The following is a 16,417-nucleotide window of genomic DNA, read 5'->3' as shown; positions in this document are numbered from 1 at the left end:
CTATTGAGTATTTTACAGAGGATATGATTGCAATTGGAATCCTACACCTTCCCACTTAATCTGCAGTGCTCATTTTATTGGAGATAAAAAGAGAGAAAGTGAGCTAATTCCTAATTATGTACCAACAATATTTTCATCAAAATTGGAGCATAAATTTATTTAAAATGCATCTCTAAATAGACATGAGCGTTTCAAAAAGCGTTGTCTACAAAAACGATCACATTTAATTATTATAGATAATAAGCCCATCAGTTCTGTGAATGAATTGCATTTGAAGAATTTGGAGTCAGAAATAGCAGCCAATTTAATGAGTGAAAATGAGTGTGATATGATACAAGATGAGTCAGTAGCTGGTACGGGTGGCAGCAAAAGTGACTAAGCATGTCAAGTTGAAATTTTTGTTTGTTGTGATAGTGTTAAAACAATACTGTGTTGTAATAGAATTATTTTTGGACCTATTTTTTGTGAAGCAGAAACTCAAACTGAAATTAATGTACAATAAAGTAAATTAAAAATAAATAGCAAAAAAATCAGTTGGATCTAATTTTCCATACAATGGATTTAATTGTGATGAAATTCGTTTCGAAGGGATTGTTACAAGTGATAAACAATTAACAGATCTTGCTGGTGTATCTTTTGATACTTTTAACTATTTATTAAATAAAATAAGTATTAAAAAAATGTTCAGATATCCAAAAAAATTAGGCTATTTATTTTTCTTTCTTCTTCTTCCTTTGCCCTATCCGTTTCGGACGTTGGCTATTAACAAGGCTATTTTGACTTTGTTTACGGCACCTCTGAACAGTTCGGTCGATGTTAGTCCGAACCATTGTCGCAGGTTATGCATCCATGAGTGTCATCTTCTTCCCGGTCCTCTCCTACTGTCGATTCTTCCTTGGACTATTAACTGTAGCAGCCGGTACTTAGTATGCCTCATGACATGTCCGAAGTACTCAAGTTTCCGTTTCTTTACGGTGAAGATTATTTCTTTGCTTTTGCCTATTCTCTGCATTACTTCCACGTTAGTGATGTGGTCTGTCCAGGATATCCGAAGAATACGGCGATATATCCACAGCTCAAAGGATTCTAGTTTCTTCAGGGTGGCTTCCGTTGTGGTCCATGCCTCTGCTCCATAGAACAAGACCGGGAAGACATAACACTTGACCAGTCTTAATTTTAGTTCCAATGAGATTTTGCTTGTGAACCACTTTTTCATATTGTTGAACGCGTTTCGTGCTTTTTCAATTCGGGATATTATTTCTGTTGACTGGTCCCATTTTGTGTTGACTGTGGTTCCAAGGTATGTGTATGTCTCCACTTGTTCTATTTTTCGGTTGTTTAATGTCAATTGCATCGGAGGTTGTTGTGTTCTGCTGATGAGCATGCATTTAGTTTTGGTTGTATTGAGTTCTAAACCATATTCTTGACTTGCTGTGTGGATGCTTTGCATGAGTCTTTGAAGCTCGTTGCAGTCATTTGCGATAATAACTGTGTCGTCAGCATATCTAATATTATTGATTACCTCTCCGTTTACTTTGATACCCTCCGAAACTTCTCCCAGTGCTTCTCTGAAGATTTGTTCAGAGTATATATTGAACAGGAGCGGCGAGAGGACGCATCCCTGTCGTACACCCTTTTTAATATCTATCTTCCCACTGTGTAAGTTGCCCATCTTTATCTCAGCACTTTGGTTCCAATAGAGACTGGTTATTATGCGCAGATCCTTGCCATCAATATGCATCTTCCTGAGCATTTCCATGAGTTTATCATGTTTGACCTTGTCAAACGCCTTGGAGAAGTCGATGAAGTACAAGTGGACGTCCTTGTGCATGTCTCTGCATCTTTGAATTAAAACTTGCAGACTGAAGATCGCCTCTCTTGTGCCCAATGCGCTTCGGAATCCGAACTGTGACTCCGATATATTTGCTTCGCATTTGTTATATATTCTATTGTGTATGATTTTGGTGAAAACTTTGGTAATGTGATTTATCAAGCTTATTAAGCGGTGTTGATCACAGTGTTTTGCACTTGGTGTTCTAGGTATGGCTACAAAGGTCGATCGAAGCCATTCCTCCGGAATCTCCCCTTTGTCGTAAAAGGTGTTAAAAAGGCCTGTCAGAAAATCGAGGAAGTGGTCATCCGTTTCGCATAGGAGTTTTATGATCTCGCTCTGTATGTTGTCGGGACCTGGTGTTTTGTCGTTTTTTAGCGATGAAATGGCTTTTTCCACTTCAGACCTTAGTATTTCGGGTCCAGTCATGTCGTCATCTTGGTCCACTGTCGCTCTGCGTTTATCGTTAAAAAGTCGTTCTACGTAATCTTTCCATGTGTCAATGAGCTTCAAGTCGTCTGATATAAGGTTACCGTCTGCGTCTATTAGTGTCGGGTGGGGATTATTGGTTTTCTTTTTAGTTGTTAATTCTTTGATCTTTTTGTGCATGTTGTGGTAGTCATATCTTCTGTCGCACTCTTCGATTTCATCGCATTTCTCCTTCAGCCAGCGTTCCTTCGCTTCCTTTATCTTTGTTTTTATATTGTGACTTGTTTCTTGATACTTCACTTGATTTTTGCATTTGTGTTGTCTTCTTTCTTCCATCATATCAAGGATTTCATCCGTCATCCATTCTTTCTTCTTTACGCGCTCCTGTAACAGAAGTGTCTTGTTTGTCATTTCAACAGCTCTTTTTATTTCTTCCCATTTAGCATCTTTCTTTAAAAAATAAAAACTGCCTTAACATTTGCAGCAACGTTAAGTTCAACGTTTTATATTCATCGAACAACAGTATCCAGGATCTTTTATTCAACTTTAGATAATCTTTAGATAAACTAGATAATCAGTAACTGCAACATTAGTGTTTTGGCCAGATAAATTAAGTGTCCGACCAACAATGCCAGATTGCTCCAAACCAAAATATAGTAATACTCGTATCATTAATGATTGTACTGAATTTAAAATTGATGTGCCTTTTGCGGTAGATGATCGTGTTTATTATTGTTCTCATTATAAAAAAAGGGTATACGCTTATATTAATAATTGGTATTACTCCCATCATCATCATCCAGCCTCAAGAGTCCACTGCTGAACATAGGCCTCTTTCTCATGTTTCCAACCCCGTCTATCTTGCGCTGCTCTCATCCAGTTTTTATTGAGTCTTCTTAAATCGTCAGTCCATCTTGTAGGTGGTCGACCGACGCTTCTCTTGTCTTCCCTTGGCCTCCATTCAAATAACCTCTTTGTCCATCGCCCATCTGTCATTCTGGCTATGTGTCCTGCCCATCTCCATTTTAGTCTGGCTATCTTCTCGATGATGTCAGTCACTCCGGTTCTTCTCCTGATGTCTTCGTTGGTTATTCTGTCTCGCAGAGTTATTCCTAACATGGACCGCTCCATTCTTCTCTGCGTGACTCTCAGTTTGGTAGCTGCTGCTTTTGTTAAGGTAAGTGTTTCTGCTCCGTACGTCAAGACTGGGAGGACGCACTGATCAAATACCTTTCTCTTTAGGCATGTGGGCAGCTCACTTTTAAAAGTTTCTCTCAGTTTTCCAAATGCTGCCCACCCAAGGCCGATTCTTCTCTTCAGTTCATGAGTCTGGTTATCCCTGCCAATCATAATTTCATTTCCCAGGTATTTATATCTATCTACGAGTTCTATTTCTTTTCCACCAATACTGATGTTCTGGTTGGGTACCAAATTGGTCATGATTTTTGTTTTCGAGATATTTATATTTAAACCTACACTTTCTGTAGCCACGAGTTCCTGTACCATCTCTCTTGCCATACCTAGATCTTCAGCTATTATAAGTATATCATCGGCGAAACGTAAGTTGTTTAGATATTCTCCATCTATTTTTATTCCCTTTGTCATCCAATCCAAATTCTTAAAAGCATGTTCTAGCACCGTATTAAAAAGTTTAGGTGCCATTGGGTCTCCTTGTCTAACCCCCCGTTCTATTTTTATGCGATTACTGTTAGTATGTAATCTGACAGTGGTTGTTGCCTACAGGTATATTTTGTATAATAATTTAGTATATCTATAATCTAGCCTGCATTCTTTAAGCGCCTGTAATATTTTGCTTAGCTCAACTGTGTCAAAGGCTTTGTGAAAATCGATAAATATTAGAACTAGAGATTTATTGTATTCCACTGCTTTCTCTATTAGGGTTTTTATACTTTGTAGATGGTCATTTGTTCCGTAACTTTTTCGGAATCCTGCCTGTTCCCTTGGTTGATAAGTCTCTAATTTTCTTTCCATTCTCTTAACTAGTATTCGCGTAAACAACTTATATATATGGCTGAGGAGGCTAATCGGTCTGTAATTCTCTAAATTTGCTTTGTCTCCCGCTTTGTGTAATAGAATCATAGTAGCGTTGTTCCAGTCTGTTGGAATATTGGCGCTGTGAAGGCAGATATTGAAAAGTTGTTTAATTTTTTCAAGTAATACATCCCCTCCAATTTTTAGTGCTTCTGATACTATTCCATCTTCACCCGGGGTTCGATTATTTTTCATTTTCTTCTTTGATTTCTGATTTTGTTATATCGGGCATTAAATCTGATCCTTGGTTTAATACCCCAGTTTTTAGTGTAATTGGAGGTTCCGTATTGTTATCTTTTTTTCTTGATCTATATAACTCTGTGTAGAACTCTTCGACTATTCTTAATATTTCATCTCTGTTCGTTGTTTCTTCTCCAGTGCTGTTTCTCAGTTTGTTAATTTCTATTTTCCCCTTTTGTACGCTCCTCTTCAAAACTTTCATGTTCTTATTTTTCTCTATTGTCTGTTTTGTTTTTTCTACATTGTAGTTTCTTATGTCTTTTCTTATTGCCTTTGTGATCGTCTTATTTATTTGATTTATTGCTTCTTTGCTTGTAGTGTTATCTCCTTTCATTTGTCGCCTTAGTTCTATAAGGGTTTTCGTGGGTTGACTCAGTTTTTCATCTTTTTTGCTTGTCGGACAATATTTAGTTTGAGCCTGTTGCATTGTGTTGACTATTTATTTGTTCAATATATTGATGTCTGCTGTTGTTGTATCTTTCAATGAATTACCAATATATTTTTCGAACTCCTGAATGTTAGTTGGTTTTGTCCATTTCTTTGGTTGTTTCTTATTTATCATTTTGAGTCTTTCTTTTTCGGTTGATATCGTTATTTTAGCTCTTACTAACCTATGATCACTGCTTGTACTGAACTGGTTTAGCACATTTACGTCTTTAAATAATTCTTTTTTGTTTGTTAAGAAATAGTCGATTTCGTTCCTTGTTTTTCCATCAGGACTTTCCCATGTCCATCTTCTGTGTTTTTTCTTTTTAAAGAAGATGTTCATTTGATAGAGATTGTTTTCCAAAAGGAAAGTCAGTAGTTGTTTGCCTCTATCATTTCTGCCTTCGCTTCCAAAATTTCCCAATATTATTTCAGAGGGGTCTTCCTTAGTGCCTATTTTGGCGTTGAAATCACCACCTATTATTAAGAAGTGGCCAGGATTTTCCTTGATTGCACAGGATATTTAGTCGTAGAATATTTGGACTTCTTCGTCTGGATGTCCTGTAGTAGGGGCGTACTCCCAAGGGCTTCATTTTTACAAGTTAATTATTATTTACTATGGGATCCTGATTTAACTGCCGTCATGGCACATGGTTGTCTTTTTAAAGACGAATCACGTGTTATGATTTTTTCTGACAGATATTCTCCAGTTAAAGTTGATTTCATGTAATCGAATGAACTATCTTACAATAAAGTCGTCCCAGGAACGGAACTCAGCAATATTTGCAATATCATTTTAAAGTCGTCTACTTTAAAATGTAGAATGTATGTTTGAATTGTCAATATGAATGAGTCAGATAAAATTAAATTATTAGAAGAATTTTTCACTAAGTAACAAGAAACAAAATTTTTTTAATTTATTAATGTTTGTATTTTGAGAAGGATTTCCGAAGTGGAAATTTAAACGTCAATAAACTTATTTTAAACTTTAATTGTGGCTTATTCCCATTAAAATAATAATTACTTTAAGATGCCACAAGAAAAGAGCTTCAGAATAATATTAAGTTGTTACTGACATATATTACAATAATTATTGTATTAAATAAACAAGTTTAAGTCACTTTATTTGCAGCTAATATAAAACTAAAATATTAATAGTGCTAAAACCTTCGCTGATTTATGCCACTAGGTGTCGCTCTTCGGAACTTGCACGTAGCGAATAAGAGATAGTTAATTCTCACAATCTTAGTGTTTTAGTTAGTAGGCTACCGGTTTCGAGGCATATATCGGGGCATATATTGTAAGATTGTGAGAATTGACTATCTCCCTATACAACAGTATTATGGACTGACATTGGCAACCTTTTTATCATTTTCTTTATGCTTATTGGTTTACTGAAACCCAATAATTACAATATGAATTCATTGTTTCAATTGTTTAATTGTTTTCAATTTCAGCCCGCTGTGACGGAATCATTACCGACAGTAGACTTAACGGACGATTCTCCAACACCACCAGCAGCTTCATCGCCCCAGAAACAACGGCCAGGCCTACCTTTCCGGTGTGACCTATGCCCCGCTCAATATCCTAATTCGGTCGGCCTCAACAAACATAGGCAAACCTACCACAAGACCACAAGTGGCATGGCAGAATTGGGTATACCAGTCATCAATTTGAAAACTCCTGGTGTCATGCAAAAGCTATCAAATCTGGGTATATGTAATTATATTCCTTTACCGTCCCAAAATACAGCGGATGGGACGTTTGCGGTACCTATTATTAACAGCAGAAACCCAGCTAATCTCTCAAGTATAGGCTCGACGACGATGATTTCTTTAGGGCCTATCAGAAGTATACCGAAGCCCCAAAATAATGTTAATAAACAACTAAATAGTCCGCAAAAATCGTAATTTTGTATTGAATCCTTGAAAAGAGATCAGTAACTGATCTACCATTATAATTCCCTGGTAATCAGGTAAAAAAGTGTATTATAATCCAGTTAAAAATATTAGTTTTTCAATTCGTGAAACTGGTAATAATACGTAGAGAATTTTTTACTTGTATATGACCGTGTCACATTGTGTAACTTACCAGTATTCCAGTGTATAAAGTATGGTCCACATATCCTGGACTTAAAGCACTGTGCTTGATATAATAAATATAGATATTAAATTTTTGAAAAAGTTGCACATAGACTTATGAATATATCAAGACATTTGTTCACTTACAAAGTGCAAACATTTTCTCTATTTATTTTATTTCAAATTGAAAATTATTAAATTTGGATAATAAAAAATGTAACTTAAAATTTTATTTATTTATAAAATTTATTTATTATGACTCTTCATCGTTTAGGTTATTATTACGCCTCTTTGGAGAACGACCCAGGTTGATATTTCGCTGGTTATCTAGCTCGCGTGGCTCTTGTGACTCTTAGACTCACAAGTTTTCTTCCTTTCCTTCTTTCTTTTGCAAGCACAGAATATTCTATGGTTAATTTTGTATAGAAGGATGGTCTATTGTCACATTTTTATATACTCATACAAATACCTTCATTTTTCTTCTAGTATCTTCATTTTTTGCACTACTAACAATTTTTTTATTTGTGACTTCTTCTTCTTAGCCTTCTGTCGTCCATGTTTGGACATAGGCCTCTCCCAACTCCTTCCATCGGTCTCTATCCTGAGCAACATATTTCCAATTTGTTCCGGCTATTCTTTTAATATCATCAACCCATCTCATCTGTGGTCTTCCTCTTGGTCGTTTACTTTCGTAAGGTATCCAATGTTGTATTGTAGTATTCCAACTTTGGTCTTTTTGTCTAACAGTGTGGCCCGCGAAGCTCCATTTAAGTTTGGCAATTTTTGTTGTTATGTCCTCGACTTTTGTTTTGGATCTTACCCAGTCGTTCCTCTTTTTATCTGATAGTCGTATACCTAACATTGCTCTTTACATTGTTCTTTCTGTTGTGGCTAATTTATTCATGTTTGCCTTGGTTAGGGTTCAGTTTTGACACCCATATGTCATGATAGGAAGGATGCATTGGTTGAACACTTTGCTCCTCAAGTATTGGGGTATTTTGCGGTTCTTAAGTATCCAACTAAGTTTTCCAAATCCTACCCATGCTAGTCTTGCTCTTCTAGTAATTTCCGCACTTTCGTTTTCTTTGTCAAGTTTCAGGATTTGGCCTAGGTGGATATATTCCTGGATTTGTTCTATCTCACTGCCATTTATAGTTATACGTCTGGGGTCATCTGTGTTTGTCATTATTTTTGTTTTTTTCATATTCATTTTTTAGGCCGACGTATTGGGAGCTGGCTGCTAGTTCCCCCATCATAATTTGCAGTTCATCGAATGTGCTCGCTATAATCACTATGTCGTCAGCGAATCTTGTTGCCATTAATGTTAATGCCATAGGTTGACCAATTTGTAGTTTTGAAAACGTCTTCTAGAGCTAGGTTGAAAAGCTTTGGCGATATTACGTCTCCTTGTCTCACTCCTCTCTTAATGGGGATGGGATTTGTATTTTCGTCTAGTTGTACTATCATAGTTGCATTTTCATATATATTATGTATTAGTTGCCTATATCTCGAATCTATTCTACAATTATTAATAGCTTGTTCTATGGCCCACATCTCGATACTATCAAACGCCTTTTCATAGTCGACGAAGGCAAGAAATACGGGTAGTTGGTATTCATTTGCCTTCTCTATCAATGTTCTCATTGTCAGCAGATGGTCTGATGTACTATATCCTTTGCGGAAGCCAGCCTGTTCAACCGGTTGGTAATTGTCCATTTTGTAGGTTAACCGGTTGTTAATAATTCTCATAAATAGTTTGTATACTTGACTGAGCAACGATATAGATCTATAATTCTGTAGATCACATTTGTCCCCTTTTTTGTGTAAGAGTATTACTAGACTCTCGTTCCAGTCTTTAGGGATCTTGCTATTATGGAGACATCTATTAAATAGCTCTGTTACTACAGGGATTGTTAATGTCTTGCTTGTTTTCAAGAGCTCGGCAATTATACCGTCGTGTCCTGGAGCTTTATTATTTTTTAGCTCTTTTAAAGCTCTTTCTATTTCGAATGCGTAGAAGTCTTCGACAATATTTGTTATTTTATATTTGTCCTTCTCTTCCTTATTGTTGGCGTCTTTAATTTTGATGATTTTTTGAACTCCCAGTGCGGGTCTTAGACATTTTAAGCCTCTGTTTCATTGCTTATTTTGTCTTCTTTAGTCCTTGTTTTCTTTGCGACCTGTAGTCCTGCTGCGAGAAGGTTTTTATTTATGTTTTTATTAATCTCGTCAATTTAGTCTTAATTATGTGAAGGATCAGATTCGAACTTATCCGCTAAGACCTCTCGGAATTGCTCTTCATTTGTTCTTAGTTTAAAGGCATCTATCATCGTTGTTTTTTAAAAAATCCTTTTTCCCTCTTCTTTCATGTTAATATTTATTTTTGCTCTAACTATACGATGGTCACTACCCGTTGTTACGTTGTTTATTGTTGTGACGTCTTCAAATATTCCTTTGTTGTTTGAGAGAAAATAGTCTATTTCATTTTTGGTAGTTCCGTTAGGTGCGACCCATGTCCATTTTCTGTTAGGTTTCTTTTTGTAGAAGGTATTCATAACATACATGTTTTCTTGTTCCAGGAATTCCATGAGTTTTTCTCCTCTTGTGTATCTTGTGCCGAATCCAAAATTTCCAATCTTGCTTTCAGAGTCTTCAATCTCACTTCCAATTTTGGCATTAAAGTCTCCCATTATTTGTGACACCTCTGAAAATATGATGAGCTCTCTAATTTCTACTTTTCTAAAAAAACGAGACAAACAAACCATGATTTACATTTTACTGCGAGTTAAGTTACCCAGTTCTACTCTATTCTTCCTCTACAAGATCATTCGATTCCCAGTCAGATGCGTAAGGATCTTTAAAGTTAAAGAATTTTCATTTAATTCATCGGTTTTATTCACTGCAAATCTAATCTGGAACGACTTTGTTGGACATCCTTATTTTACTCACCATATATTACTCACATGAAAGTGCAACAGTTAGCGACACCTACCGACATTTTATTCAACTATGCAATGGAATAGTTATCATAGTTTACACTATAAATATTAAATTTGATGCATCGGAAAACAGCAATGCCCTTTAGAAACCGCATAGTAGAACATTGATTCAATAATGTTGCATTAAATAACAACTATTACTGGCTGAATAGATACTTTTAGACAGTTAATTTAGACTAAACATAATGTGATTTTTTAACATTTAAAAGATGTGTTTCATTTAAAAATAAAGTATGTAATTTGATTTTTAGTTTTGTGCAACATTGTATAACACACCTTTAATGTGTAGACCAAAGCTCAAAGGCACAATGAAGCAAAGCTCTACGAGAAGTAGAGTAACACAATGTGACACTCATATTTAACTTATTAAACCGAATCAGTTGACTGATTCGTTAATATTTTTTATTACATTTTGTGATTTATTTTTTTAAGTTCGTTTAAAGGATCGTTATATATTTTCATCTTTATGCAAATTAACCTTGGTATTGAAGAATTTCTTCTAATTTTTGTGTTCTATGAATGCTTTTTGTATATATTGTACAGTAATTTTGATAAGTTAGTTAGAAATATTTTTAATGAGCAGTACAGTTTTTAAAAAACCTACAAATGTTTGATGATGTAATTAAGTAATTGTGTTAATGAGACTATAATGGTACGTACCGTGGTGTTTTGGCCCCTTTTACTTAAAATTATACCTACTTCACATAACGTAACCCAACTTTTTGATATATGGTTTGTCACATGCCAATTTGACTGTCCAAAACATGTATCATAAAAACATTCCCATTGTTGTTATAACAGTATGTTACCTTTTAAAACTTTTTGAGGTGGTTGAGGACTCTGTTAAAAAATTATCACTGTCTATCTATGTTATTAAACTTATAAAAACTCTAAAATAAAATAATGCTGGACAGATCAGTCAACAGTCAATTAAAACAGCGTTCAGTATTAAATGTATTTCAATATTTATGGTGTTATTTCGAATAAGTGTACAATCTCATTAACATGATTAAAATATTGGAGTTTCTTTAATTAAGATTATAGATTTTTCTATTCTTAGAGACTGATAATGTGCAATCTCTGCAGCCTACTTTAGTTATTTTTGTATTATTTTTCGTTAAATAAATATTTATAAACATGTATGATTTCGTGTAAAAATATGGAATAAAATATTTTACCATGTGCGTGTTTTTATTTATTTTTGTTTTCCTTGCTCCCAACAAATCTATAAAAATGATAGTAGACTTGAATCACAACATAATAAGACGCAAATGCAAGAAAGATCTCGGAGATACCCAGTTTTGGTTTTAGACATGTTATGAGAAAACTAGGGAGGCACTTTTTGCGCTAAATATCCTATTACAAAAATGCCACGATCAAAGAAAAGATGTATTTGCATGCTTTGTGAACTTCGAAAAGGCATTCGATAAAGTACAGCATGTAAAATTGTAACCTCGTACACCTTTTTTGGATGGTGCTAGAAAGATCACCAACGGAGACACTGAACGTCAGCTAGATGGTTGGTGGAGAGCGAGTCTGGGGTTCGAAACTAGCTTTTGGAACCGGAAATGGATCCAACAGAAGAAATAATAAAGATAAGATAGATTAGAAAAGAGATAGAAGTAGATAACAAGAGAGATAGGTAAAATTTCCAAAGAAAAGAGAAGATAAGAAAAAGGGCGCCACTTTTTGGGGTTACCAAGGGAAAAATTAAGAAACCTAGAAACGAAAAGAGATAATTAGGTTCTGAGAGCAAATACAAGAAAAGATATTAACAGTTAATACTGTGGTTAACACAAACATACAGCCTGATCGAAGATATCGTGATAGTTAAATATTTTTATTAGCAAATAATAGCTATTAGGAGTAGACAAATAAAATTCAGTAGGTAAACAAAAGAAAATATGAATAGAATATTCTTTATTAATCCCATCAGATCACATTGTGATATAGGACAAGTCATATAGTACATAAAGCATGATCAACAAGTTATATAGGACAATTACATAAAACAAAATCAATAAAATATAGATTAATATAAAAAAAAAGATATGCGATATAGAGCGTCTCTGAACCCGTCGGTCTTCATTCCCTGTAGTCTTTTATTAAGTCAAAATAATCATTTAGGTTGTAAACGCATAATTGGATCAAACATGCTTTTAATTTATTTTTGAATATTATTTTCGTTTCTTATATTAAGTGGCAAACAATTGTAAAATTTAGATCCTGCAAAATCAGGGCTAGTTTCAAAGAGAGTTGTGGAGTGTTAACACGCGCTTATCAACCTCCCGTGTCTTGTCGGCTAATTATGAAAGTCAGAGTTGAGGGTAAAATTTTGAAATTTAGTTTTAACGTGAATAATACACTTATAAATATATAAAGCATGAAAAGTCAACACTCTGTGTTCAATAAAATATTTACGACATAATTGTCTATTATCAATATTGAATATCAATCTAAGAATTCTCTTTTGAGTTATAAAAACTCTAGAAGAGTTTCCTCACAAGACAACATTATAGGCCATATTATATGAATAAACCAATGCATAGTACACACTTATCAATTGATTGGTGTTAAATGGAGTTTTCAACTGAAGGATCGCATAGTAACCCTTATTCATTGTTTTGCAGACTTTAGTGACATTTTCATCCCATGTCATATTACTTTCTAGAATGCTACCAAGAAATAGTGTTGTATCACTAAAGGGTATTTCCTCAGAACTAACTGTGATTTTATAACCATGGGATGGCTTACAGCGCGAGTAAAACTGCATACAAATAGTTTTCTTTGCATTTACCATTAAAGAGTTCCTTTTACACCAGGTTCTAAATTCCTGTGCTACTAAGTTCATTTTTGAAATGAGTTCGACTTCAGTTGACTCGTCCACTATAATTGTTGAATCATCTGCATAAAGAACTGTATGGTCTGCAGTTAAAAAATTTATCAAATCATTGACATATAAAAGAAATATTAAGGGTCCCAATACGGAGCCTTGCGGTACACCTTGATCAAGATTAAAAACAGATGACTTCTTATTATCGACTTTTACTAGTAATTTACGATGTTGTAAGTATGACCTTAACCAGTTCAAGAAATGACCCCGAAAACCAAGGGCTTCTAATTTATGCAGTATAATTTCAATATCAATAGAGTCAAAAGCCTTAGTTAAGTCAAAAAAGAGTGCACCCACATACCTTTTTCGATCCAAAGCAGCGTGGATATAATTAAATAATGAAATAGAAGCACTCTCTGTAGATTTATTAGGAAGAAACACATGCTGGCATTTATTTAAGATATCAGATTTATTCAGAAAATTTAACATTTTACTGTAAATACACTTTTCGATAATCTTAGAGAGTACACTTGTTACGGTGATTGGCCTGTAATTATCAACCAAACATGGATCTCCCTTTTTGAAAATTGGACTAACTACTCCCGTTTTAAGGTCACTTGGAAACTTGCCATCCTTGACAGATAGGTTGATGATGTGAGACAGAACAGGAGATATATATGAAGAAATGTATTTAATTATTTTAGTGGGGATTTGATCAATACCTACTGAGCTGGTATAGTTTAAGGAAGATATAGCATTCTCAATATCAAATGGTGAGACCTCAGAAAAAAAGAATGTATTGTTAATTGTCATAGTTGTGAAATCGTTCGTATATTCAATACCTAACTGAATCACCAGACGGGTGAATTCCGAAAACAAGAAATACAAATAAATCTGCCTTAATATGTACAAAAAATGAAAAATCTTTCAATATAATAGACACATGTAAATCTAAATAAAATATAACGTTAAGGAGAACTTAATGTTTTAAAGAAATTAGAAACGAGTAGATCATATAAATATCTCTCCATAATATTTTAGGCTTATCTCGAGATAATTGGGATAAGTACAAAATAATACTAAATTAATTTGCGGAATAAAGTTGCAGAAGTACAGAGACAAGATCATAAAAATTGGTTTTACCAAACATTCAAATAAGGACCAAACCGCTGTTGGTTCACGAGAAGCTACTCGCACAACTTTTATTTAAATAAAGAATGATTGTAATTAATATTTGTTAATGAAAAGATATGAAAGTTCTGAAAAGTGCAATGGATTAAAGCATTGTTCCTTAGAGGAATTGATTGCATCGGTAGTTAGCTTTAACCATCGATCAGGAAAATGTTTTTGAAGATAGCCCGTAGATTACTCTACTTTGGAGATAATTGGAGGTAATATTAATAGTATAAGACCACTTACAGTAAGTCTAGATGATGTACTCAACTTTAGTATCAAACACTGAATTTAATTTATAATGTATATATATATATATATATATATATATATATATATATATATATATATATATATATATATATACATATAGATAAATTCCCAGAGGACGAAATACGTCCAAACTCTTGGACAATGCAACCAAAAAGTCCGTCTTACTTATCTCTTAGACTACCCAACGAAAAGTGATTCTCCCTTTTTCGAATTGGGCAAACTATCCCCTAGAATAGAATAATCCCCACTTAAAGAACTCCCCCTTCACAAGTACCGACTTATTTTCATTTACGGCGTAAACACATAAACATAACGGTATTTTTTTAAAAAGGAAAGCAAACAGGCAAATAACTGTACCATATTGAGGAAAAGGTTCTCTTTGTAGTAAAGCTATTTGTAAGAAGTTTAACAAATTGTATTACTATCTTCCTAGCGCTATAAAAAAGAGGCCTAAAAGTTTTTTGTTCCCAAAAAGAAAAAATGACGATTGCCCTCAACTTCTAACAAAGCAGTCATCAAGTAATCTGCATGTTTCGGTACTTCTTTTAAGGAATAAAAAAACTGAAAGATATAGGAAGAATTAGGTCTATAAAGAAACAAAATTCTTAAGTACCGTTACCTTTTCATAAAAGACTATATCGGCACCTCTTACGTTTCGACGAGGTGCAAAAGGGAGATTTTTTGATACGGCTATTGGCGCAGCTGCGGTAATTGCAAAAGGTTTTTAAAATTAATCTTGAAAGTAATATATAATAACTAGCGGACCAACTCGACATCGAGTTTTTTAAATGAAATTTTTATTTTGCGAGAAAAATTAAGAGATAAATACAAACAATATAAGCAAGAATATACATAACTTTCATCGATAATAATGCAAGTAAAAAAAAAGTGATTATGGAAGTCGACCTCAAAACCGGAATGCAATTTTTAGTTCATCAAATGTCGACATGGATATCATTTAGCAGTTAATTTTGCATGCTGATCACGAATCCGGTGTCAGATTTGCTCTATCTTGACGTTTTATGCGCGTTTCGGGTCACTTCCGGTGTCGAATCGCAACCGGAAGTACATATTTAGATTCGTCTCGACGAGACCTTTCGATCCATATATACATTGTGGGGTCTAAAACTTAAAGTAAATTTTAACTTCCGGTCATCTCAAAACTGTCATAACGGACCAACAACTAGATCCAGCCATAGAAATAAAAACTGAAAGTTGTAACCTGAGCAAACTATTTACTCAGGTATACAAACAATCTAGGCGGTTCTGCTCGTGAAGAGTTTGTATGCGGTTCTTTCAAAAATCATATAGAAGCTGTTTGTATTATCTTAAAAATTATAATGAAATGGGCGCCATTCTAATGTTTATTCTCGTAAGGAAACGAGTTCAAAGAATTAAAAAGAAAAATTTAAAACAAAACTATCCTTTTATTATTTTTGTAATGAACAAAAAGTTATTAAAAGATTCTACTTTTGGAACGGTTACAAAGTATCAAGCATGAACATAATTGAAACATTGGAAGTGTGGATATGATATTTAGACGACAGTGGCGCACCGAGGGAGGGTTTTAACCCTATTCCGACACTGTTACTTACACATTTTAAGGACTCAAAATGGAGGTAACATCATAAAAAAAAATTTGGTGACCAACCAAAACCAACCCCCAGAGGCAAATTCTAGGTGCGCTACTGATAGACGATGTTGAAAATACTTTGGACAGCAAACAAACTATATAGAATACCGATATGGAATACTACAACCGATGCTTAACGGTAAAATAGAAGGCGTAGAGGTGTAGTAAGTAAACAGGTTTCTTAGTTAAAAAACATTCGTAGATGGACTCGGATTAGTCCATTAAAATACTTATGTTACATTTTTTTTATTCGTTGGGTTCAAGTTTATGGGGTCGCCATCTTGGAAAAAGGGAGTGTATCCTAAACTAGCAACCCTACAAAAAATTTTATCAGACATTATTTGTAGCAAATTAAATCGTCTACAACTTTATTTCTATAATCGTAAGATCGAAAATAAACTTATTTAACCTTCAATTGTGGCTTATTCCCATTAAAATAGTAGATAA

General features: G+C 34.3%; 1 protein-coding gene across 4 annotated transcripts in view; it reads left to right on the top strand.

Moving 5' to 3' along the window:
• The window catches only part of LOC140441122 (uncharacterized), a 129,811-nt gene extending 118,581 nt beyond the window's left edge, over positions 1-11,230 (top strand). For all 4 annotated transcript variants that reach the window (XM_072531579.1, XM_072531580.1, XM_072531578.1 and 1 more), the window contains one exon: positions 6,436-11,230. In XM_072531579.1, the coding sequence (XP_072387680.1) occupies positions 6,436-6,888 (453 nt within the window). In that variant the 3' untranslated portion in view covers positions 6,889-11,230. The remainder of the gene's footprint in view (positions 1-6,435) is intronic.
• The last annotated feature ends 5,187 nt before the right edge of the window (positions 11,231-16,417 follow it).

The sequence above is a fragment of the Diabrotica undecimpunctata genome, chromosome 5 (genome assembly GCF_040954645.1).
Source record: "Diabrotica undecimpunctata isolate CICGRU chromosome 5, icDiaUnde3, whole genome shotgun sequence".
NCBI lineage: Eukaryota > Metazoa > Arthropoda > Insecta > Coleoptera > Chrysomelidae > Diabrotica > Diabrotica undecimpunctata.
Note: the sequence above shows the minus strand (reverse complement) of the source record. Positions and strands in the feature narration are given on the sequence as shown.